The sequence below is a fragment of the Lipotes vexillifer genome, unplaced genomic scaffold (assembly GCF_000442215.2).
Source record: "Lipotes vexillifer unplaced genomic scaffold, Lipotes_vexillifer_v1.1 scaffold448, whole genome shotgun sequence".
NCBI lineage: Eukaryota > Metazoa > Chordata > Mammalia > Artiodactyla > Lipotidae > Lipotes > Lipotes vexillifer.
Genome location: NW_006787097.1, coordinates 2,423,475 through 2,450,116, shown reverse-complemented (window position 1 = coordinate 2,450,116; position 26,642 = coordinate 2,423,475). Strand labels below are relative to the sequence as shown.

The 26,642-nt window shown below is 37.4% G+C and overlaps 1 protein-coding gene across 1 annotated transcript in view; it reads right to left on the bottom strand.

Moving 5' to 3' along the window:
• Positions 1–3,229: 3,229 nt before the first annotated feature.
• EPHA6 (EPH receptor A6) overlaps positions 3,230–26,642 on the bottom strand; it is an 894,187-nt gene continuing 870,774 nt past the window's right edge. The window contains exons 16-18 of the mRNA XM_007459872.1: positions 16,517–16,710; positions 4,319–4,468; positions 3,230–3,344 (exon numbers count right to left, since the gene is read on the bottom strand). Of these exons, the coding sequence (XP_007459934.1) occupies positions 3,230–3,344; positions 4,319–4,468; positions 16,517–16,710 (459 nt within the window). The remainder of the gene's footprint in view (positions 3,345–4,318; positions 4,469–16,516; positions 16,711–26,642) is intronic.

The following is a 26,642-nucleotide window of genomic DNA, read 5'->3' as shown; positions in this document are numbered from 1 at the left end:
AGACATAAAAATGGCTTTTTAAGAAAATTGTGGTTGGGAGATAGGTAATGTAATTCATTCTTCACCACATCTTCAGAAGACCTCCTATAAAGACTGCTTTTCAAGGATTAAATTTGGATTTGTTTTCCACGCATGGACTGAGTTGGGCCTTAAAGCTGTGGCTGGAAATTTTTTTTTTTTCAGGTATTTAGTTGGATAGATTTTAAAGAGTAATACAGAGTGAAATAAGAAATCTTTCTTGATTATGGCATGCATAACTTATCAAGTTATAACTAAGTGCAAAAGTGCTATAATTCTTGATTCTTGTTAAACCAAGAGCTTTGCAACTTCTGATGGCTTTTTTAGTGTAATGATTTACATATTTAATCTCTCTTCTTGATTGTACATTGTTTTTACATATTTTCCCAGTTATGTCTTATATATACTATGAGATAATGAGTTGACTATACGCTGGAAACTGACCACGTAGAAACTTTTAAAAAATGGTTCCTTCAGCTGTCTGATTTTCAAAATCTAAAAAGCCCCTCAGTAGTATAGACTAGGAATTTTAAAATAAAGCAGGTACATGACTATATATGCATATTTTAGTTATTAAAGATTATTTTTGGAGGCTTGTGATTTATGGAAGTTACTCATTTTCTTTCTATCATTACGTTCTATGTTATGAATATTAAACAGCTTTAATTACTGAATATGTGCACTAGTAAATCTCAAACTATTTCATGTAAAATTTTCAAATCTGTGATTGGTAGGCAGTAAAGAAATAGATATACTTATTTTTTAATGTTTCTGTTTAATCTTGCATACCTTGCTCTGACCGTGATGCGGTTCAAACTTACACTAAAGTTTATCATGCTTACCGTTGCAAAAAATATAAATGTAATATAAATGTAAATTTTAAAGAGGATTGGGGGTAAGAGACAAAGTGAAAAGGCAGTTTTATAATACTACAGAAAGATGTTTGGGAAGGAAAAAGAAGTATGAATTAACCAGATATAGAATAGGATCATTGGATTTTTGAAGAAAAAAATTCTTAACAGAGAATTTAAATCTTGCAAGCACTGAATGCCCATCCCATAGAAGTTTAAATACTTTATAGAATTTGTTTCATCAAAGTATACAGATGTTGCTGACAGAGTCCTATGGAAGACCATAATTACTCTATTCCTTATTTTCTAAATATGTTTTTTGTTGTATTATAAAAATAAATATATATGATTAATAAATTTAATCTGCTTTACATCTGTTCTTATTTAATATATATTTGAAGATAGGTAAATATGGAAATTTTATATTTCCTCTAAATGTATCCAGATTTGTGTAAATGTAACAAGCAAACTGCAGACAGTCTGTGAGTGATGCATGACCATGCAGGTGATGGCTGGAAAATGTTGCTAGCTATTTCTGACACACTTACTTAAAAAGTGATGGATTTCCCACTTTTTTCTTTTTTATTGTACTTTAAGGAATGCTTTAAAGACTCTTCCTTCTAGCTCTCTCTGTTTTTTTTTGAAATGAGAAAATTTTAGCTGTGGGAGGCAAAAATCAGAAGATAAATCAACAAGAGAAAATATGTGGAAGGGTCTAGTCTAATGGGACAATCAACAAATCTTAAAATAGGAAAAAAAAAACAAGACTCCTTTTATAGCAAGAAAACTACTATCACCAAAAAATGTAATTTAGGTAGGAATTTGAGGATGTGGGTAGGGCACCTTTATCTGTGAGATCAAATAAAACTTAATTTCTATATGAAATCAGCATCTTCAGACAACCTGCTCTTTTTTTTCTCTTAAGACATTCTCACTACTCTTCCACCTAGCACAGCAGTTATTTTTTTAGTTTCACAGGGAACAGCTGATTTTATAATTGAATTTGTTCATACGACATTACTGTTTTGATAAGCTGACTCAGCTTAATTCAGTGAAAGTATATTTGTCTGTTTTTGCAGCCTCCAGAAGATTATGGCAACAACACACGTTAGCTGTGTTTACATTTTTATGTTACTGTATCAAGGACTCAGGTTACACACAATTCATATATGCTCATGTGCTAGATCCGTTTATACCCTCTTTGGTGTACGCAAGGGCATATTTGTCTCTTGGAAGGTTTGGAAAACAGCTCAGCATGTTCGTGTAACTTATTTTTACAAAAACAAAACATAAAAATTCTTAAACTTGCAAAATGTACCAATATTAGACAGCTCGATGTGTTTATTTTCTTGGGCCACCATGTAACTATCATAAAATTCTGTTTAAATTAAAATCTTTTTATGTTTAATCTAAGGCTATAATCGTAGATCTTTTATTCAAAGCAATTCTGCTGAGAATAATTTTCTTAATGCTTTGATAATTACTCTTGCAAACTTGTGAAGATGAACCAAGGAAACAGTCATGGATTATTCCATGCTTCACTCTATTTATAGCCTTTAGAGCAATGGACTCACTCTTGGTCTTTCCAGGGATGATCTTCATAACGCAGTAGAGAAATATACTATAGTTAGCAAAAAATTAGAGGGGAGAGCCTGCCTCTAAACTACCACCTACTACGAAATATGTAGGACACTATAAAGTTAATTTTAAAAAATGACAAACCAAGATTAAGAAGTTTTCAAAGCACAGTATGTTTCTCCCTCACCCTCCCTGATAACTTCCTTCTCACCACAGTCACAGTTGACAAAAATTCACTACATGAAATCATTGGTCTTTTCTGCAAATAATTCTAACAACATCAGGCTTCGACAGGTGAAGTATTGTAGGATTGAGTTTACGATATGACACACAGAGTTGAATATAATTATCTAAAAAATAAATATTCATGTCAGTTTGGAAGCTACATGTTTCACAAAACATGAAAGAAAGGTCAACTCCTTCTTTTTAATCTACCATCAAACTCTAAATACATCATTAACCCCAAATTCCTTTGGGTTAAGTCCTTGAACACTTCCGAAATACAATTATACAAAGTTACACATCCATGCTGAGTTATTTACCATTGTGTAATGATAATCTGCAGTGGGCCAGGGTTTTATTTGCAGGTTATTCAGAGAGGAGCTATGATGAGTGATTTTTAAATCCAGGTTGGAAGCATAAACAAAGGGTGTGTGCCCATAGTCTGACAGGAGACTGCAGTTTGTGAAGTGATGTTTGGAGAATCAGAAGAGAGGGTAGTAGAGAAGATATCTTTCATTTTAGAAATGCTGAGGCACAAAACACAGGTGCTTGTAGTACTTTCATACATGAAATCCTTTCTCCTGTATGTGCATCATGTGTAAACGTAAAGTCTGTATACTGCTGACTATTCGTCTCTGGTGTCCAATGAGTATGACTCCAATTCTTCTAATATCACTGTGAGAGATTGAGAGAGAGAGAGTGAGAGAGAGAGAGAGAGGGAAGGAGAGAATATGAACATTTAGATCTGGTAAGTATGACAGAGAGGAAATGAACATTTAGATATGGTAAATGTGTCCCATGTCAGATTTGCCAAAAATTGTATACCTGGTAAAATGAGAGTTTAAGCAGAGATATAAACGAACAACAGGAGTTCGTTACCTTTTTCTTTACCCTGGTGCCAGAGAGTGCGTCAGGTCAACCTCAGATTTAAGGGTACAAAGAATTCAGGCACCGAGGTAATGTTCAGATATTTCATAAGCCCAAGGGTTTTATGTAATTATATAAATTTTCAACAGTATTAGCAAAATAGCATGTAGGATAGAAAGTATAATGTGGACTCCATTTTAATTGTCATGGTCTTTCAATAATCTGAAAAACTGCCATTACATTATGTTGAACAGTATGAAATTACCATTACTATTTTACAACAATGGCAATTTCATATGGCTTCACCTACTAGTTTTAGTATCTTTCTTTTAAGCAGAAAGATCTTTAGTATCTTTCTTTTAAGAAAAATCTCTGAGATAACATAGAGAAAAAGCTCTGAGATAACATAATATCGTATTATTACAATTATTACATTTGATGAAAGTAATAGGAATTGATTTAGTATACATGAGTCAAAAATAATTTGCTAAGGTAAAACTATGTTGATGTAAATCTATGATGTGAACAAGAGTAATATGCATTTTAGAAAGCATTTAAAATTTTAAATAGTTTTTTGAATTAAATATATTCTTTCAAAGGAAAATAGTTAAAAGTGTAATGTCCAACTTTCACTGGAATGATCGACAGAAACGGTGAGGAAAGATGTGGAAACACCATCCTAGTTTAAGGTAGTTTAACCATGGTGTTCTTGATATAGTATTTGAATTTATAATCTCCTGAGTGGAGCATCTCAATATAGTAATAAACATAGCACCACTTACTCAATGCTCATTCTTGAAATAAGGTCAAAAGTTGTAAACCCTGCTGCCATGAAGTTATTCTTATATTGCCCCATCTTTATAGAATCCAGCCAGTCACCGACCGTCACAAACAAAGGATATTCGGGAACTTCACCAGGGGAGTCTGGCATTCTACAAGGAAAAAACAAACAAACAAGCATGGAGACCATTTAAAAGCAAGATAAAGCAAAAAATGCCCAACTTTATTTTTAAATTTTACAGTATTCTTACATCAGATGTTTTCATCCTCCATAGAAAACTAGAGATTTAAAAATTTTCCATCATATTCAAATCAGCCACTTACACCTGGTCAGTTTCACTTGTCAGTTTCTTTTGTCTTTTCCTGCTTTTTGCCACTACTAGGTCTTATACTTGATGTATCTTGAGAAAACCCACATCTTGCTAACTTCTGTTTACTTTTTTCTCTTGCATGAAATTCTGTTTTCAAATTTGAGGAATACCCCAAAAGAAAGTAACTAGCCACAGGCTATTCAGTCATACGCTTTCTGACCTGCCACTGAATCTATGCCCTTTGGCCTTTTTCACATTTTTTTAAAAAAAATTTTATTTATTTTTGGCTCCGTTGGGTCTTCATTGCTGCGCGCAGGCTTTCTCTGGTTGTGGCGAGTGGGGGCTACTCTTCGTTGCAGTGCGCGGGCTTCTCATTGTGGTGGCTTCTCTTGCTGAGAAGCACAGGCTCTAGGTGGACGGGCTTCAGTAATTGCAGCAAGTGAGCTCTAGAGCGCAGGCTCAGTAGTCGTGGCGCACAGGCTTAGCTGCTTTGTGGCATGTGGGATCTTCCTGGACCAGGGATCGAACCCATGTCCCCTGCATTGGCAGGCAGATTCTTAACCACTGTGGCACCAGGGAAGTCCCCTTTTTCACATTTGCAAACATTCAACAACAATTTATTATTTATTAAAAAGTAATTTCTGCTGTCATAGAGCTCAACTGCATGAATAAGATTTACATACATCCAAGTATAGGGTAACACAGCCCAAAGCACAGATATTAATAAAGCACAAAACGAAACCAAAATCAATGCAAGCTTGGGTTAACAAGAAAAAGGAATCTGTCATTGATGGATCTTAAAGTAAGTGATACAGAAATGTGTATTTCTGTTCCTAAGATCTGATGCAGAAGGGCATTCCAGTTGGAGATATTTTTGTAGTTTTAATATAAAAATAATATAAAGGTATTATTTTGAAAAGGCTAGTGAATGTGTGAATACATAGATATAGATACATATAGGTATATCACCAGGACTCGGGTCTTTAGGAGCACAAAAGCCAGAGATGTACATAATACATGGGCATACAGGTTGTACACTGTATGACTCCCGAAGACCCGGAAAGACGCCTCTTGGAATTATTTAGGACAAAGTCCCTACTAAAGACCTAAAATTCATTTCTTTGGTTTTTCTTTGATTCTACATTGACTTCTACTTTTCTAAACTGAATTCTAGTTGAAGGTGGACAGGGGGGTGAAGAAGGATGACAGGGAAATCCAGGCATTATTGCTCTTTCCATATAATTGAAATTTGCATAAACTAAATGCATGTATCTTGTGATTACACTGTAGTCCATATGGAGTCTGGTAACTCTTCACAGTGACTTGTGTTCTTTTTACCACTACTCAATTCTGTTACCATATTTCCTATTTTGGAGGCTGTAAAGCCACATTTTATTTTCCTGTACTAAAAACTGCAATGCTATTTGATTACGGCTATTTCATTCTAATTAATATCAGAATGATTCATGATTTGACCCTAAACAAAGTTTAGTTATGTTAAAGGTTGAAAAGCTATCATGGCATCTACCACCAATAAACACTTTAACGGTTGCTATATTTCTTAGTTTCCTAGAGTTGTTTATATTAATAAGAATTATCAAATAAAAAAAAGTTCATATATCAATAAAACAATAAAGTTCTCCATGGCAAACAGAGTTAAACAGGGTTTTGAATTGTGGCGTTCTTTAGACCCTTCACTATCCTAATGTACAATATGAATACATAAGAGGATTCAAAATAGCTTCTGTACTATTTTCCTAAATTATCTGAACAGTTTCCTACAGAACATACTTCAGGAAATAGTGCTGTAGTAAGTTCACTGACCAAGTTTAAATATCAAAATGCCCAGGATATCCTTATTGCTTATTAACATAAATAAAACAATACACGTTAGGAAGCTGAATGTCCTATTTCAAAACACTGTGGCTCTCATGTCTTTTAATTACTTGTCTGAGAAATCTGTTGAAACTGAACCAGACTAAAAGGATGTGTTTAGGTGACTTTCTCTTCATACTCCTATGCCATTCTTGATGCACAGACATAGTCAAATAACTTCCATTTCTCTCTCCCGAGATAATGCTGGAATAACTCTTGAGCTTTCACAATTCATATAATTGGTGAGTGGAAATGTAATTTGCTAATTTTATGTCCTTAGTATAGAAAGGCCATGGAAGGACATTCTGTATACTAAATGACTTAAATGGCCTATTTCTCTGTTGAAAGGCATCCACTATTTGCTCCTGGAATGTTTCAATACCATAATTCCCTTTCTCTCCACACATCTTTAGTAACCTAGTTACACTTTGGCCTTTATACGACGGCACTGACAGTTGATTTAGGAAGGTCAGCGTTCCCTCATTTTTCACAGCCACTGTGCAATAACTTTTCTTTCACCTTATAACGAAGTTGAAAAATGCTGCTATTTTCTGGCTTTGAGGGCTGGGTGCTATCACCCTCACATGAACTCTCTGGAATATTACCTAATAAACAATAAGTGCCCTTTCTTATCAACCATGTACAATGATAAATTCAGTCTGCTATTTGCTGAGCATGTAGAAATTTCTGCTATTTGGTGACTAGTGGGAGCTTCCCACCTGAGAAATGTCTTTATAGCAAAACCTCACAGAAAAAAAGTACATATTGTAGAACAGAAGGTCAAAGGTCTACTACTTTCCTCTGAATAAATGAGGAGGGGGTAGAATTAGGAAATTCTTCCAGGTATAAATTATGGTCAATTAAGATTAGAGAAAGGGCTGCAGTATAGCTAGAATAGGTAATAGTATAGTTTAAGGTGCAATAAACACATACTCTCAATATATCTAAATATGTGAAAATGAATAGCACTGATAGAGCCAAGAAGTCTTGATTCTAATGAGCCCTTTGAGTTCATAATAGTATTAATATTTTAATTTAGAAAGTTCTTATGTTACCAGTAGGTATTAAAACTGCCATTAAAAAGCAGGAAGGTTTTTATCCTCAAAAGTTTTCCATATTTTATAATCATCATGTAAATATAAAAGTAAGAGACCTATTAAAAATAATTCAAGAAAAGTTATACTTTGAGAAACACTATTCCAAGGTAGGATCTTGTTTGTTTGTTTTTTAAAATTTTTATTTATTTATTTTTGGATCTTTTTTTTAACATCTTTATTGGAGTATAATTGCTTTACAATGGTGTGTTAGTTTCTGCTTTATAACAAAGTGAATCAGCTATACATATACATATGTTCCCATATCTCTTCCCTCGTGCGTCTCCCTCCCTCCCACCCTCCCTATCCCACCCCTCCAGGCGGTCACAAAGCACCAAGCTGATCTCCCTGTGCTATGCGGCTGCTTCCCACTAGCTATCTATTTTACGTTTGGTAGTGTATATATGTCCATGCCACTCTCTCACTTTGTCACAGCTTACCCTTCCCCCTCCCCATATCCTCAAGTCCATTCTCAAAGGAGGCAAGAATATACAGTGGAGAAAAGACAGCCTCTTCAATAAGTGGTGCTGGGAAAACTGGACAAGTACATGTAAAAGTATGAAATTAGAACACTCCCTAACACCATACACATAAAAAAACTCAAAATGGATTAAAGACCTAAATGTAAGGCCAGACACTATCAAACTCTTAGAGGAAAACATAGGCAGCACACTCTATGACATAAATCACAGCAAGATCCTTTCTGACCCACCTCCTAGAGAAATGGAAATAAAAACAAAAATAAACAAATGGGACCTAATGAAACTTCAAAGCTTTTTCACAGCAAAGGAAACCATCAACAAGACCAAAAGACAACCCTCAGAATGGGAGAAAACATTTTCAAATGAAGCAACTGACAAAGGATTAATCTCCAAATTTACAAGCAGCTCATGCAGCTCAATAACAAAAAAACAAACAACCCAATCCAAAAATGGGCAGAAGACCTAAATAGACATTTCTCCAAAGAAGATATACAGATTGCCAACAAACACATGAAAGGATGCTCAACATCATTAATCATTAGAGAAATTCAAATCAAAACTACAATGAGATACCATCTCACACCAGTCAGAATGGCCACCATTAAAAAATCTAGAAACAATAAATGCTGGAGAGGGTGTGGAGAAAAGGGAACACTCTTGTACTGTTGGTGGGAATGTAAATTGATACAGCCACTATGGAGAACAGTATGGAGGTTCCTTAAAAAATTAAAAATAGAATTACCATATGGATCTTGTTTTAATATGAAATTATCACACGCTTAAAGGCTTTTCTCCCCTTACCACTCTAACATAACTTTTTCCTAGCTCTTACATTTATATATGGTTAGCAAGACTGTACAGATAGGGTCCATTCTATTTTGTATTGCCTTTATTTCACATACTGATGAATATTTTCTATATGTTAGTGGTCTTCATAACTAATATTCAAGTGAGTGTATAGTATTCTGTAGGTTGATGCTTAATAATTTGTTAATTCCCTGAGTCAGACTCTTAAATTGCTAGCAACCTTATTAAATTTATTACAGATGATTATATAATCCCAGAACATGTACCTTTATGCTTCAGTTGAATTTCTTCCTTGGGAAAAATCCATAAGACAGAAGAATTTTGGTTTTAAAGAGTAAGTTAAAACTCCCTGATGGCAGGAATCATATCTCATATATATTTCTATATTCTGTAGGCCTTAGCACAATGCTGAAAGTATTAAAGGAATTCATTAAATAAGTGATAATTTAGATTTGAATATTCTCTACAGAAAAGTTTGGTCCATGACATAATGGTTGATTCATGATGAATAATCTACTTTCATTTAACTCATTAAATGGAAGAGTAAGAGCTTATTGCTATAGTGGTCAGCCTATTAATGAATATGCTGTTTATTTAGTTTATTCCTCACATTGCAAAAATGTTTGCTTATCTATCTTGATAGGTTTCAGAGTGGAGGAAGAGGCAGTTACAGGTGAGTGAGGCAGCACAGGGTTAAGGGACCTAGAACCACAACAGCAACATTTATCTTATTCAATATCACTGTTTTTACATGAGTTTCTCATCTCATGACTAAGGGACTAAGGGACTACACTTCACACTTCACTACCTACCTAACCTTTGAAGGAAGAATTTATCTAATCAGATTAAAAAATAAAACATTGCCCTCCCTATAATTAGGCCTAATCGTCAACTTGAACACAAGTTAATGAAACAATTTTGATATTCTTTTAAAATTTTAAAGTGAAATTTTGCACAAGATGTCATAAAATTCTAAGGGCATAGAACCATGCCATAAATCTTGTGAGTATTTCATGCTTGCGGGCAATATCTCTTTGTTCCAAACAATCTGACGCTCCTCAGTGCTAAATTGGGAGCGTGAGTTATTTTTTATCAGCTTCTTATTTTCAGTAAGTCTTCAGGTTTTTTATTGACAGGATTATTTAATTCTCATAATAAGGCTGATAATTGGTAAAAAGTATGAAGGAGTGAAATTCAAAGCAAATTTAAAAATTATAGATGGGCTTCCCTGCTGGTGGCGCAGTGCTTGGGAGTCCGCCTGCCGATGCAGGAGACGCGGGTTCGTGCCCCGTTTCGGGAGGATCCCACATGCCGCGGAGCGGCTGGGCCCGTGAGCCATGGCCGCTGAGCCTGCGCGTCCGGAGCCTGTGCTCCGCAAATGGGAGAGGCCACAACAGTGAGAGGCCCGCATAACGCAAGGAAAAAAAAAAAAAAAAAAAAAAAATTATAGATGTGTTTAAACATTAGGAAGGATAGATACAGGGTAGGAATAACACTGTTTACGTTATTTCCTACATTCTGAGTAGAGTTCTCAGCACATGGTCACTATGGTCAGAGTAACAGATCACTGAACCTCAGGAAAGCCTATTTTTTGTGGGTAAATAATACAGGGACAGAAATAGATTTCATATCACACGCCAACTACAATTCATTGCCAGTGGTTATCAAAATGTGGTCTTAAAAAGATACAGAGGCAGCATCTGGGCTCAGTGAGAAGGAATGCTGTGATGGTTAGTAATGTCGGCCATAACAAGGAAAAGAAGCAAAGCATACATTTGCCAACACTGGAAAAATTCAAACTACAAAAATGCTTGAGGACGTAAATGTGAAACTATGTTGCTGCCATAGTTTCCTCATTTCTTTATTTTGTTGTAGTTACTACTTTCTTTTTTCATGTAATGTTCTTCAAGTGGCCGAGCATTGTAGGAGAAAGTTGGGGGAATATAGAGACTATGTGTTTGCTTCTTATTCCCATGAATGAGGGCATACTCATTTTCTACATCCTTGTATTTGCTTAGCAGAACATAAAATAACAGGCTGTGCTCTGCTACAAATTCTTTTTGGAATTTTAATATACTCCATTGGTGAAGTCTGATAAGTCCAGAGAAAATCTATCTGGGGATGTAAAAATGTATCCTCTTTTCCCATAATCATAAACAGTGCGGTGATTGTATACTGTGTAGTGGAAAGAACAAGGACTTTGCAGTTGGTGGACCTCATTCAAATTCCTGATCTAGTAATTACTTGCTGTGTACCCCTGGGAAATTTAGCCTCTTTGAGTCTCTGTTTCCTTACATGAGGGATGGAGATAATAACAGTGAGGATTACATGACATGACAGATAAAAGTGCCTATTACAATGACTGGCACATAGTAGGCTCTCAACAAATAGCAGTAATAGTTATTGCTGATAATGATTAATAGAACTTGTATCAATATTAGTACTGGTACTAACATTAGTAGTATTATATTGTGGCAACAGTTCAAGTGAACTGAATTTAGATTTTCTAACGGGTAGAAGTTTCACACTTCCTGATTAATACTTAATATTCTGTCTTCCTTCCACAAAGCTTTGCTTATCACTCGATTACAACACTAGTTTTGGCCAGCCAGTTATTTCTCTGTCAGGAAAAAAAAACATTAAAACTGTTAGTTACAAAAATTAAACAGAACAAGTTATCCATAACTTGGTTTATAGAGATAAACAATTTATTAAGTGATGATTATGGACAGCCTAGGCAGCACTTAGCAAGATGTTTTCAAAATGAACAGAAACATTTCTAACAAACTGTTGAAAGTTATTGCCCTCAGGAGACAGCACTGCAGGTGCTTTATTAATTGGATGGAGGGAGGTAGTACCATTTAGTTTTATAATGTTTACTTGCAGTTCCCCAAAGCTGATGATACTGGTTTGAGCTTTTCCTTACCTTCATGATTCACATATTACCAGAAGCCAAGTGCTTGAAAGTTCAACAGTTAATTTATACGTACTAAGGAAAGTGGTGGTTCCAGTTCCTAAGAGCTAAAATAGTGAGAATATTCCTATGTGCCTTGGCCTGGGTGGAATATGATTTCTGTCATGGACTGGTCCACCTCGTCAATTGTTGCCTGTTTCTGAATGCTACCTTTTAGCTGATGTTGTCGAGGAGCCCATAATCTATAAAATTCTTATCAGTGACATGCTGGGCATCTGGAGCAGGATTGGGAGAAAGAGTTATTTTCCTATTACACTGCAGCACTGTCCAAAAGGCACTGTCCAGCTGATTTCAGCCTAGTGCACTCAGTAGGCTTCGGTGTATGCAAGAAACAGGGGTGGGGGTTAAGAGGTTGGAGGGTGAGTGTATAGGACGATGTAGGTAGGGTGGGGAAGGTAGGGCTGGGTGAAGGGATAGCCATATAGTCATCAATCTACTTCATGCTATTAAACTACCGGGCCCCAGATGTGACTCTGGATTCCATGGCAATATGCATGCCTCTGGGTTAATCCTGAGGGTCAGGGAAAGGGAGAAGAGGTGTTTCAAAGGGTGTGGCCAGGCAACACTCCTGATGTCACTCTCCATGTAGCCTTGGTCTCAAGCTGGGCCCTTTTTCCAGGGGCTGTGACAGCTACAGATATTTCTTTGAAAGGGGGTTATAAGGCATCATTGTACTGTAAATGAAAATGAAGGTAATTTGAAATTCATGCATGAAAGGATGACTGCCTGTATTACTAAGGTACTTTCTTAAATTATTTTTTTACAATCAATTGGATTTAAGGTTGTACTTATATCATTACATTCACTTATATATCCATATGCTTTCTTGAGTAGCAGAGAAAGCAAGAAGTTTGGGGACTTCACAGAGCTCTGAATACTCCCATGGGAGTGTGTCAGGCACAAGAGTGTCAGCATTATTTGCTGACATTCTAAATAATAAAAGCCTTCTCTGACCAACAATTTTTTTTTTTCTACTTGGTATTCTGTTTTTTGAAAGAAAAATTACAGATATAAGGTCTATGAAATTTCCAATATGCTGGTATAAAATGATGAAGCTGTGGGTTTCTCAGCTTTCCTCTCCCCTCTTTGTCACCTTAATTTCTTCCCCTCTTACTACTCTGTCAAGAGGATGGATAAAATCTTCTCAGGTGAATTCTTGAGAACAAAAGCAATTAGAGTGGAAGAAAAAACATGGGGACCTAGTGGGTGAGAGAGTTATGTCAGTATAGGAGTGTGAGAGAATTTGGGAGTTTGGGGATATTAGAGAAAAGGAGCGTACAGGAGAGTTTAATAAGAGCTGCTGTGAATCATACTCTTAGACTCCTTTACCTTCTTGAGAGATACATGGGAGGAAAGACTGCAGCTCTATACCCCATCATGTTTCCTTAGTCCAACATCACTCTGGGACAAGTGACTGGGCTTTGGAATTTGGGGGCTGGAGTGGCAATGTCACAGTTTTGTAAGCATAAAACAAACCAGGCATTCTGTAGCTAACATTGCCATCCTTCAATCTACCACATCTCTTCTCCCTAAACGGTCTCAGTGTTCTGGGATCGGGGTAGGTGGGTGGCATTGGGGGTGAGGGGGTGGACAAGGGAAACCCACTCAGGCTGCTTTGAAAACAATAATACTGGTAAAGGTTCAGGCACGATACCCTTAGAACTCTGGTTCTTTTTGTTTCCCAAACAAGAGTATATTAAGGGTAGCACATATGTCTTTGTCAGAAACAAGGATAGCAAATCAGTCACAGAAACTTCTATCTGGTCCCCCAGAGATTAGACTTTTTTGTTTTAAGATTTTTTTTTTTTTTTAATGTGGACCATTTTTAAAGTCTTTACTGAATTTGTTACAATATTGCTTCTGTTTTATGTTTTGGTTTTTTGGCCACGAGGCATGTAGGATCTTAGCTCCCCAACCAGGGATCAAACCCACACCTCCTGCATTGGAAGGCGAAGTCTTTAACCACTGGACCGCCAGGGAAGTCCCAGAGATCAGATTTTAGAATTGAATCAAACTGCCAACTTTATATAAAGCCCAACTCCTGGCCCACATGTGGCAGCAGCATCGCAGAGCCTGCCTTTCTCTGGCCTGTCCACTGGATTATTGCCCACCCAGTTAAAGCATAACTTCTGGCCCTAAGTCACCAGCCCTCATACTGACTTTACCTCTGTTTCATTTGGACTTTTTGATATTTTCTCATCTTAAATTCTTTATCATTATTTTCCAAATATGAGGAAGATTCATTATCTTGAAAAAGCAGGGAAGAAATTGTTTTATCTGCTTTTCTTCAAAAAGAAGGCTCTTACCTGCCTGCGTCTACAGCCATAGAACAGTCAGAGAGCTCTGTTGACGGGCACTGGCTGTGGAGTCCGTTGACCCTAAACCACAAGAGGCCCAGATTAAATGATTTCAGACTCACTCCATGATCCCTTTCTAGTAGTTCTTCCTCTTCATTATTAAAACATGCTCATGTCTTCAATAAAACATATAAAAACAAAACACAAGAAACATTTTCTCTAACCACTTCTCTTTCTTTTCAGATACAGATTTTTTTAGAAAACAGAACTGGACTTGGTACTTTGTATAGCGCCTCTCTCTGACCTCACATTCACTCCTCCCCCACTGAGTTTGTCTTACATGATGCTAGTGAAAATGCTCCTGCAAAGGCCGCCCATGAAACCTAAACACATAGTTGCTAAATCCAATGGACACACTTCATTTTTATCTTTAAGGGAACTTCATAAAGCCTTGGACATTAAACTCCTTGGAACTGTCTCCTTTTTTTGGCTTCTAGGATACTGTGCTTTCCCTGTTTCCCTGATTACCTGTCTGCCTCTCCTTTCTCAGTCTCCTTTGGGTACACTTCTTCAATTCATTTCTTAAATCTTGGTGTTCCAAAGGTTTGCATTCTTTTCCTATTTCTTTTCATTCTTTATATTCTCCATGGGCTATCTTAACTACGCTTAAAGCTTCAGGTGCAATCAATATGCTGATGATCTCCAAATCTACATCTTTAGCCCAGTTCTTTTTAACTGAGTTCAACCTATATAAATATAAGTGCCTACTGGATATCTTCACTTAGATGTCCCACAGGAATCTTCCACTCAATATGCACGAAATGGTCTCATTTCTATTCCCAAAACTTGCCCTTCTCCCTCTCTCTCAGTCGTAATACCATCAACCAACTTGTCTAAGAAAGAAACCTGACAACTATCTTGATTCTTTTCTCCTCATTCCTTGTTCACTCAATGACCAAGACACATTCGTTTTCCTTATCTAGTAATATATCCATTTTCTTATCTCCTGACTCCAAACTTATTCTCATTTCATAAGTCAGGCCCTGACCTTTCCTACTTTGGATTGCTGAAAACATATAACTGTCTCTGTTTCCCATCTTGTTCCTTGTTTCACACTTTTCGTTTAAATCAGCCCTAGAGTGATCTTTCAGAGATGCAAATGTGATCATGCCATTCTCTTGCTTAAAATCCTTCAATGGCTGCCCATTGCTTTTATGATAAAATGCAAAATGGCCCCCACGCCCACTCTCACCATTACAGCCTCCTGTGCTGGACTGCTTTAGGGAAGACCGGCTAGAATAATAGTTTAATCTCTAGCTATTTCATGCTTGGCTTCACTTTACTGAGGCTGCCAATTAGTGATTTAGAGGTGAACTCTTCTATGCTCTGCTATGAACTGAGGTCTGTTTCAAGTAGTTCTTGGAGAGCCTTTGGCTTTATTGTCACTAAAACCTGCACTGACTTGAACTTGTGACCTAAAGTTGAACATCTGTATACCCTATTGGCCATCTCCTGAGTCAGGAAAGTAAGCTTTGAAAACGCTTTGGTTATTTTTAATAGATTTTTAATAATAAAATATAATATATTTTAAATCTTTATATTTTAATATAAAGAAATATATTTTCAACTTAACATTTGAAATGTTATATGTTCAGACATAGATGGCAGTGGGTTTTTTTTCTTCTACTCTCCCTCTTATAATTGCTTTTCAGAGAGAAGTGGGTAGATCTCTCAACGCTACTGACTTTTATAAAATGGTGGATGAGTGCTTTCATTTTCTTGTCTTGCCATCTGTCTTTTTCTGGTTTTAGCAATGGAAAGTAACAAAAGCTGGGTGTGATCATATCAGCAGGAGACATCCTTGCTCCTGGCTGATTCACAAATTGCCCCCGTCTTGCTTGCCATTTCAAAGAGATGAATAGAATATAGAATGGACAAGAAAATTAAAGGGGCTGCACACACACACACACACACACACACACACACACACACACACACACACACAAACACACGTAAGATTTTCTTCTTATAAAGGTAAGAAGAAAATCAGTAAGTCAAGAAAGGAATTAGAAATACCATAGACCCACACAGGAAAAAATATTTAAAAAGTGATTCAGAAAGATTAGATATGGACAAAAGGAGAGGGGAACTTGTTTTCTTGTGGAAAAAAATCATTTTTTAAATGTTAATAAACTGCTTTTTCAGCTGATAAATAAAATATGGTTTATACAGAATATTCTAAAAGGTAGACAACTAGACAGTTATCAAGGCAAACTTTCTCCTCTTTACCTGTTAGTCTTGTCTACAGCCTGAAAGAAATTATGATTGTCAAGGGGAAAAATCAACATTATGCATCTTACACAAGGATGTCCTCTACCAGGGTGTGAAGGGCACTGGGATTGCGGATCAGCTTGTCAAGGAAGCTGACAATGTCAGTAAATTTTGGTCTGTGATTTCTCTCCTTCTGCCAGCAATGGAGCATCAGCTGGTGTAGAGATGCTGGACAGCCCATGGGAGCCGGAAGTCTGTAACCTTCTTCAATGGACAGAATGACCTAAATGCAAACATACACAGGTTATTCTCTTACTTTTGGGGACAAATAATACATATGCTAAGTTATAATTCCTTTTATAGAGGAAGTAGAAGCCAAAACATTGGTAAGCATGAGAACTACTTGTGAGTACATGTGGTCCAGACAAGGATAAATAGGAAAGTTGTGAACAAGAATTGCAAGTATCTTCGTAGCATCTGCTGACCCCCCTTGAGAGGAAAAATATGTTTTTAAAATTTGTGGTATACATATGGGAGGTTAAATTTCATCCCAATGTCCAGAAGTAGTTTTTGTGTGATTTAGCTGGAATGCCTCAAAACCCCATTAGGACATCAGAAAGTTAGTCTAAGATTGATGCATTTAATACAAACCACATGTGACAAATGTTTTAAGTAAAACTGTACTTCTGCAGAAACACTGAATTCCTGATTCATTTTTTATCCCTTTATAATAATAATGTCAGTGTGTATTCTTTTTGTAGCCATCCTTCCTTCTTTCTTCTTTACTGTCTACTTAATTCTTTATTTTATTTATTTATTTGGTTGCACCAGGTCTTAGTTGTAGCAGGCAGGCTCCTTAGTTGTGGCATGTGGGCTCCTTAGTTGTGGCATGCGAACTCTTAGTTGTGACATGCATGTGGGATCTAGTTCCCTGACCAGGGATCGAACCCAGGCCCCCTGCATTGGGAGTACAGAGTCTTAACCACTGTGCCACCAGGGAAGTCCCTGCCTCTTTAATTCTTCTTCACTTACTTCCGTCTTTCCCTTAGTCTGACGCTGATGTGATTATGAAGTCCTTTCAGAACTCCTAAGGTCATTTAATCTTTGAAATGCTATCAGTGCCCAGCTTAAGGCCACAGAGCAACAGGACATTCAGCCTGAGCATCCTCTGGGCCAGTACTCTCCAACAGAACTTTCCGTGATGACGGAAATGTTCTCTCGGTCCAACATGGTGGCAAGTAGTCACATGTGGCTATTGAGCATTTGAAATGTGGCTAGTAAGACTGAGGAACTGAATTTTTAGTTTTAGTTTAATTAATTGACATTAAATTTTAAATAGCCACATGTGGCAAGTGGCTACTCTATAGGACAGTGTAGCTTTAGGGACAGGATAAGAAGCCAAAGTTAAGAGTAACAACAAGATAACTGTATTATTATTATTATTTTTGTACTTAGGAAATCACATACAAGATAAGGTAAGATATTTAACTATTTCTCTGTTTAATATACTACCCACTGGGAATTTCCTAACAATGCAATAAAGTTGACCTGGAATTTATGTAGCTTATTTTTTAATAAAGTGTTCAAAGGTATTCACGTGACTATTCTTACATTATCTCTGAGAGAAAGACAAAGGAAAGGGTTTATTTACCCCCTTTCTTTTTTTTTTTTTAACATTTGTCTGCTTTTATTTTAAGAAGGCAACGAAGTGTGTAAAGCAGTTTTCAAAATGCCCCAATTGTTAAAATTTAACAAAACAGTTAAAAAGAAAAACTTTGCATAGAGAGGGCACTGAACTGGAACCACATTTTTATAGACTAGGTGGTTCTCTGGGAGGGTTTTTAAAGGATTGTTGCTCAGGATTTGCCTAAAGCAGGGCAGGCTCTCTGAAATCCGCAGCCCCCCCTCTCTAAAATGCCACCTTGTGAGGAAAAATGAAGGTCTTTTAAAAGGTGCATCTTATGGTCCTGTGTAGGCACCTTCCCCCTGCCCCTCAAAATGGAGGTGTCTGGTGGGCTAGGACCCAAGCTTTTCCATTGATATTTCCCCCATTTTTGATGTCGGAAAATTGAGGGACAGACGAATATTTAAAGACAGGCATAATTCAAGCTTACCTCTTCCCTGTGCCAACAACAGAAATACAAAAATATAAGTGTAAATATTGTTATCAGTGCTCTCTTTATTGTACCACCATCTACACACTTTCATTTTCTATAATAATAAAAAAACCCACATCTCATTTTAATTTCTTTTTTAATTGACACTATTTGACATGACTCTAAAATATCTGTAATTTATGCTAGAGGCAGAGTCTGTAGAAAGAAGCAAAAATATGCCTTCAGGAACCTCTTAACTGCTAAGCTTTAGCTTTTTTAGTAATAGGGAATGTCTCATAATCCCATCTGTGTCTTTGTGACCAAAACACTTTAACCTGTCAGGATACTAGCTTTTTTTCTGTTCATTTTATATTCCATTATTGAATAGGATTTTTTCTTATCTGTATTCTGACTACTTTTGCTACCAATTAGGCTTGAATTTTAACACATTTTGCAACACATTTTAGTAAAACAGGATGTGTATAAAAATGCTTATAATGCATCAAAACTACTGTGGATAGTTTTCAAAAGTAACTAAGAAAAATAGAATAGAACTCCATCATAGAAAGACTTTAAAATCCCACCCCAGGAGAGCTCTCTAGTCGATTTCACAGTTACCTAATTATAAGTGCATAGAATAAAATAGATGACAAGTGAAGTTATAGTCTGAGAAAAAAATTAGCTGCCTTTATTGAGCATCATGTGCTAGATGCTTTGCATAGTTTTCTTCATTTACTGCTTAAAACAACTCAATATGGTAGTTATTATTATACCTATTTTTAAATGAGAAAATTTAGACTCAGAGATGTTAGGAAACTTGCCTAAATTCACACAGCATAGGTGGCAGAGCTGAAATTTGAACTTTGTTTCTTTTAGCTTCTAAACTTTGCCTCTGGCCATTCCCTAGGAATGCTTTTCAGTTCTCATGATAACATCTTCCTCTCCAATTTTATATCAACTGATGTAATTTTAGGAGTGATGATTACCATTTTATCTATTGTTATACATCTGCTAATTGGGCTTCAATGTTTTTCTGTTTTTTTGTGGTTTTTTTTTTGCGGTATGTAGGCCCCTCACTGTTGTGGCCTCTCCCATTGCGGAGCACAGGCTCTGGACGCGCAGGCTCCGAGGCCATGGCTCACGGGCCCAGCCGCTCCGTGGCATGTGGGATCTTCCTGGACCGGGACACGAACCCGTGTTCCCTGCATCGGCAGGCAGACTCCCAACCACTGCGCCACCAGGGAAGCCTGGCTTCAGTGTTTTTACTTGGATCCTAAGCTTTATCTTCTGGGTAAATCAAAAACATATTTACTTCATAGTTTGCAAAATGTAATCTCTGGCTGAACAGGGTAATTTCTGAGTGCATCTGAGTCCTGCACACATTTCTATTATTGCATCTGTTACATTGTATTGTAATATTTCATCTGCTTCCTCTCAGGCTAAACATACATAAGAGAAGGAATTATGTCCCTATATTTTGTATTCTCATCCCTTAGTATGGTGCCTGATACATTAATAAATGTTATTGACAAAAACAAAAGCTATTAGAAGAAATTTTGGGATTTGTCTTGATAGAGAGCAGACTCTTAGAAAACCTGGAGTCTCAAGATACCCAAGATGGATTCAAAGCAGAAGCATGACAGCATTTGAAGTACCTCAGAAGGAAATATTAATTAAAAACTGGGGCATCAAGTAGTATTGTTCAAAATGATATAATTTCTCCCTGGTTTGGCTAGACAAGAGCCAGGTGAGATTGGGCCTTGCTCTTGTCTAAGACAGAGGGCACTGGACCCAACGTAAGCTTCCTGTAAAGACTGGTGGTTTCTTACTCCTGTCCAAAAGCTTTACTCTTTTCCATAGACCCAAACGTCCTTAGCTGCTGGGGAGCTGACTTTTCCAGACAACTCCTGTAAACAGCTGACACTTACATCCAGCCTGCTTGGTGTCAAGCAGGCTGTTTACTCTCTTTTGACAAAGTTGCTCTCATGATTGGCCTGTAAGGAGACAGAGTGACAAGGAAGTCTGGTCCTTCACCTGGAACCTTTATCCATAATGTGTTCAGCAACGTGTCTGGTCCCAGAATGCCTTTCTGTGGGGAGAGTGGGAGGTTCAGGGACTCATGACATTGCTTCTTGCTGACCTCTGGCTTTAAAGCTTCCTCTGTTCTTTAACTTGTGACTTTGTGAAATATGTCCTGAGCCCTGGTTCATGACAGATGTCAAACATGAAGTTCCCACCTTATAGGAAAATATTAATAACAACAGTAACGACAGTGACAATAATAATAACAGCTAACAATTACTGAGAGCTCTTGGAAACTTCCAGGTGCCATTTCTAAATGATTTACATGCATCAACTCTTTTAATCCTTACAGTAATACTATGAGGTAGGTACTATTGTTATCCTCAGTTTACAGACAAGGAACACAGAGAGGTTTAATTTGTTGAAGATCACACACGTAAAAATTCCGGTTTTGAAGGTAGCTAGAGAAGAGATTTAAGCAATATGATTCACGAAGATGGTTAAAAGACACAACATCTTTCTAATGGATTTTTAATTTATTTATCCAAAGAGATATATATTAATCACTTAAAATATACTATTGAGCATACTGTGTATAAGGGATAACAAAATGAGTAAGAAATATTTCTGTCTTTAGGAAATGTATAATCTAGCGAAGGTGACCGAGGAGTCTGAATATGGTAAGTGCCATGTAGAACAGGGAGTTATAGAAACTTTTCAGAGGAGTACCTAACCCAGCCTTGAGGAGGCTTCTCAGAGGAGGTGAACTGAATGTAGAAGGTAGCAGGGTCGACTAGACCAGATGGGTCCAAGAGAGGAGATGTGACCCGATCAGGGAATGAAAGTAGATGTCTGCAGCTAGAATAAAGTCTTCAAAGAGAGGAATGGTGAGATTTGAGGCTCAAAGTTTAAGTAAAAACTATATTTCTTGGGAGCATGAATGATTTTACATGCTATAAATACAGACTTTATGCAAAGGGTTTTAGCAAGTAAATGACATTAGATTTATCTTTTGGAAGCTCACTCTGGCTGCAATGTGAAGAATGCATCGGAGGGCATGGGAAGCCCGAAGGAGGCTTGCAGTGGTTCAGGAGAGAGGTCAGGATGGTCTTAGGGAAAGCAGTGGACGTGGGGTACGAGAAGCAGACTGATCTGACAGGAATGCGGGATTAGGGTGAAACTGGGTATGGAAGTAGAGGGAGAAGAGAAGAATGCCTTCTAGGTTTTTGGCTTTGGTCAACTAGTAAAGACAGAAGACAAAGGAGGAGAAGCCATTTGGGGGCTGGAGTGACCATGAGTTAAAATTTCTGTGATCTTTCTGGCTTCGGATTCAAGTAACATATAAAACTTTGAGAGCTTATTATATGTCAATTTCCGGGCTAGGCGTTTTAACACAGCTTACCTTATTTAGATCTCAAGATACCTACGTGAGTGTGGTTCTACACATTTTGTAGGTAAGAAAACTGAAGCTCAAACTAATGGACAGATTGGGTCAATATCACATAGCTAATAATGCCCTGCAGAATGGACTAATTATCACCGTGGTAGCCTCTGAATCATGATAGTGGTAGAGAAAAATCTGTCCTGAGTCTTGAGCCACATACCTGACTCATTCTCCCAGAATTAGCTCTTGAGCCTCTCTTACACATTTACACACTCCATGCTTTCCCTCTCACCTACTTGCTCATGACTTTTATGCTTGCAGCTCCAGCTCAGCTTTCTCTCCAGATTTCTCCATCTACTGTCTATGGGACATAACACTTCATAAAGTTGTCATATAGGTGCCATGATTTTTTTTGTTCAAAACTAACCCTGTTCCTGTTTTGGCATTAATTAAATTAATTAATTAATCAATTAACTTTATTTTTGGCCGTGTTGGGTCTTCATTGCTGCGTGCGGGCTTTCTCTAGCTGCGGCAAGCAGGGCCTACTCTTCATTGTGGTACGCGGGCTTCTCAATGCAGTGGCTTCTCTTGCTGCGGAGCACGGGCTGTACGCATGCTGGCTTCAGTAGTTGCGGTGTGAGAGCTTCAGTAGTTGTGGCACGTGGGCTCAGTAGTTGTGGCTCTTGGGCTTTAGAGCACAGGCTCAGTAGTTGCGGCGCATGGGCTTAGCTGCCCTGCGGCATGTGGGATCTTCCCGGACCAGGGCTCAAACCCGTGTCCCCTGCAGTGGCAGGTGGATTCTTAACCACTGTGCCACCAGGAAAGCCCCTGCTTTGGCATTTCTGTCCTCTGAAAAGGGTACCATTCTTTTTCCAGTGATTTAGGTCAGAGATCAGGGAGTCATCTGGGCCTTTGCCTTTCCGAGTGCTCATAATTAACTTAAGACACGTTGATTCCACCACCTTCATATATTTTAAATCTGCTCCAGTTTTAATCCTCTCTTCAAATGATTTATTTTTCATTTTGATCACTACAACAACCGCCTAACTAGTCTTTTTGTCTCCCCTTTTCCTCCCTCAATCATCTCCCGCAGTGCACCCAAAGCAATCCTGCTGATGTGAAACTGTGATCACGTTCCTGAAATTCTGCAGTGGCTCACCATGACCCTGGCTCTCAGTCCTCACCTCTGGCTGCATCCTGTTTCCCCTTTGCTTTGGCCACTACAAAACACTTGCAGTCTCTCAGCTGGGCAAGCCGAGTTCAAGAGCAGGAACTGTTTCTTTTTTCCATATGTTCCCAGCATCTAAAACAATGCCTTGTCAAGTCAAAGAGTGAGCTCCAATTGTCATATATGTGACCTATGAAAGCTTTATATTAACCTTTATCTTCATTAACATGTCTTTTGTGGGAAGTTTTGTTTTATAGGTATTTCTGATTCCCTAGTCAAGGACTGACAGGGAACCAGGAGCATATGGGGTGTTTTGTCTAAAAGACTAAATGAGGTTTATTGTTTTAGGATATGAAGGGGTGATAATTAACTAGAGAGAATTTTGTTAGCAGTATGGTTTTATGATAGCTGTTGGCTGTCATCCTTTGGAGAAGAGTTATACAAGGTTATACCCTTATTTTAAAATGTGAGAAGAAAATTAAAACCAAGTGAAAAAATATGAAAATGACTGCAGTGATAACTTCTATGAAGAGGTAGAAGAAATTAGATTCTGTCAGAAATTATCATCTAAAACCTGGCTGGTTATTCTAAATAGATCATACTGGTTCCTTGTCAATGACACTGCAATTTTTAGCAGCCTAGAACCTACACAAGGCTCAGTTGGGACATGTAGCAGACTGTTCTGCTCTTGCTGAGTCTGATGAGTTTTCCAATTGTGTTGACAGTTTCTGAATCAAAGCAGGCAATGTGCACCTTTTATTAAACTAGGCAAACAAGGAGTAGACAGTCAATATGAAGACACTGAGATATCCCTGAACAATACTATTGAACAAGGACTGCTTGGGCTGTGCAGGGAATCACATTATTATAACACTGCTAAACAACTCCTAAAGAGAAGCACATTGAATTTACTTATTTAAAAATTTATTTTAAAAGAAACTGTCTCAAAATTTTAGCAAGGGCTGAAATGTACACTAGTAAATGGACTGTGAAATGATTTTACTTCTATCTTCCCTCTAAATATTCATGATGGCTTTGTTGATAAATTTAATTCATCAACCTTAATTTCAGGTTGAAGGGGGATGGTGAAGCAAAGAGTTCCAGTATATCCTTACTTTTTGTGATAATGATTACTTATAGATATTAGGACATTTAGGTTTATAAAACAGTAATACTGAAAACACTGGCAATGTATTTTCCTGATATGCAATATAATGATTGTGTCTGCATAGGCAAAAGAAAAAAAGAAAGGAAAGAAGTAGTTATAAGTCAATAACATTTATAATATTATACCTATTTTCTTAGTCAATATTTTTCAACATACAGAATTTATAATTCAGTGAAAAACAATCAAAATCCAAATGAAATTCAGTGTACATTAGAAAAAGAGGGGGACAGAGTGATGAAAGAATAAGATACTGAAAGAAAACAATTTTTCTGAAGCTAATTTATAATTTAAATCATTAGGGCATGGAAACCTAAGATTTCCTTTCAAACTTTAAGATGAAGAATTTCTTAAAACCTTATACTTAAGACAGTTCTCTAACCTCATTTTTTGGAAGTTGAAATAGAATGTCAAGGATCTATAAAAATGGGGAGTGCTTGCCCTTAGTAGGTTACCACCTTTCAGATTGTTGAATGAGTGGACAAAATGGGGGAAAATATGAAGTGTAGGATTCATAGGTTAAAAGGTGGTTGATGATATGATTTATGGTTTGGAAAATATTTAGCCCTAACAGTTGAAAGTCACACCTTTGTTTTTTTGGCCACATCACATGGCTTGTGGGATCTTAGTTTCCCAGCCAGGGATTGAACCCGGGCCCTCAGCAGTGAAAAGTGCTGAGTCCTAAACACTGGACCACCAAGGAATTCCCAAAAGTCACACTTCTTGAGACTGAGATAATTAGCACCTTCTAAGCAACTATGCTTCAGTTTTTAAGTAGTGGAAAGAGCATTAGTGAAGGAGTCACCTGAACTGCATCGCTGTCCTAAACAAGCTCTGCTCTTAGGAAAGTCTCTGTCTCCTCATTAAGAAAAGGAAACTGGATTCAGTACTTGTGATTGTACTTTTCAGCTCAAAAAGCTATGTTTCTAGAGTCAGTGAAACTGAAGGCTTAATCTGCAGGACCTCTGGTAACATCTCTTGATCTCCAAGTTCTGTAGCGTCCAGATCTAGATTTGGCTTCCTTTGAAAGGACTGTTTCCCACAGGGCTCCTGGTGCAGAAAGACAAAAATCCAGATAGGGACAGACTATATCCCAGTAAACTAAGAGTAGGAAGATTTGGGGAACCATGATGTTTTCGTTTTTGTTTTTAATTGAGGTATAGTTGCTTTACAATATTGTGTTAGTTTCTGATGTACAACAAAGTGAATCAGCTATATGTATACATATATCCCCTCCCTCTTGGACCTCCTTCCCAACCCCCCATCCCACCCATCTAGGTCACCAAAGAGCATGGAGCTGAGCTTCCTGTGCTATACAGCAGGTTCCCACTAGCTATCTATTTTACACATGGTAGTGTATATATGTCAATCCCAATTCCCAATTCATCCCAGCCCTTCTCCCCATTCTCCTATGTCCACATGTCCGTTCTCTATGTCTGTGTCTCTATTTCTGCCCTGCAAATAGGTTCATCTGTACCATTTTTCTAGATTCCACATATATGCGTTAATATACGATATTTGTTTTTCTCTTCTGACTTACTTCACTCTGTATGACAGACTCTAGGTCCATCCACATCTCTACAAATGACCCAATTTCATTCCTTTTTATGGCTGAGTAATATTCCATTGTATATGTATACCACATATCTTCTTTATCCATTCATCTGTTGATGGACATTTAGGTTGTTTCCATGACCTGGCTTTTGTAAATAGTGCTGCAATGAATATTGTGGTGCATGTGTCTTTTTGAATTATGGTTTTCTCAGGGTACATTCTGGGTCATATGGTAACTCTATTTTTAGTTTTTTACAGAACCTCCATACTGTTCTCCATCGTGGCTGTATCAATTTATATTCCCACCAAAAGTACAAGAGAGTTCCCTTTTCTCCACACCCTCTCCAGCATTTATATTGTTTGTAGATTTTTTGATGATGGCCATTCTGACTGGTGCGAGGTGATACCTCATTGTAGCTTTGATCTGCATTTCTCTAATAGTGATGTTGAGCATCTTTTCATGTGCCTCTTGGCCATCTGCATGTCTTCTTTGGGAAAATGTCTATTTAGGTTTTCTGCCCACTTTTTGCTTGGGTTGTTTGTTTTTTTGATATTGAGCTGCATGAGCTGCCTGTAAATTTTGGAGATTAACCCCTTGTCAGCTGCTTCATTTGAAAATATTTTCTTCCATTCTTAGGGTTGTCTTTTCATCTTGTTTGTGGTTTCCTTTGCTATGCAAAAGCTTTAAGTTTAATTAGGTCCCATTTGTTTATTTTGTTTTTATTTCCATTTCTCTAGGAGGTGGGTCAAAAAAGATCTTGCTGTGGTTTCTGTCAAAGAATGTTATTCCTAAGTATTCCTCTAAGAGTTTTATAGTGTCTGGTCT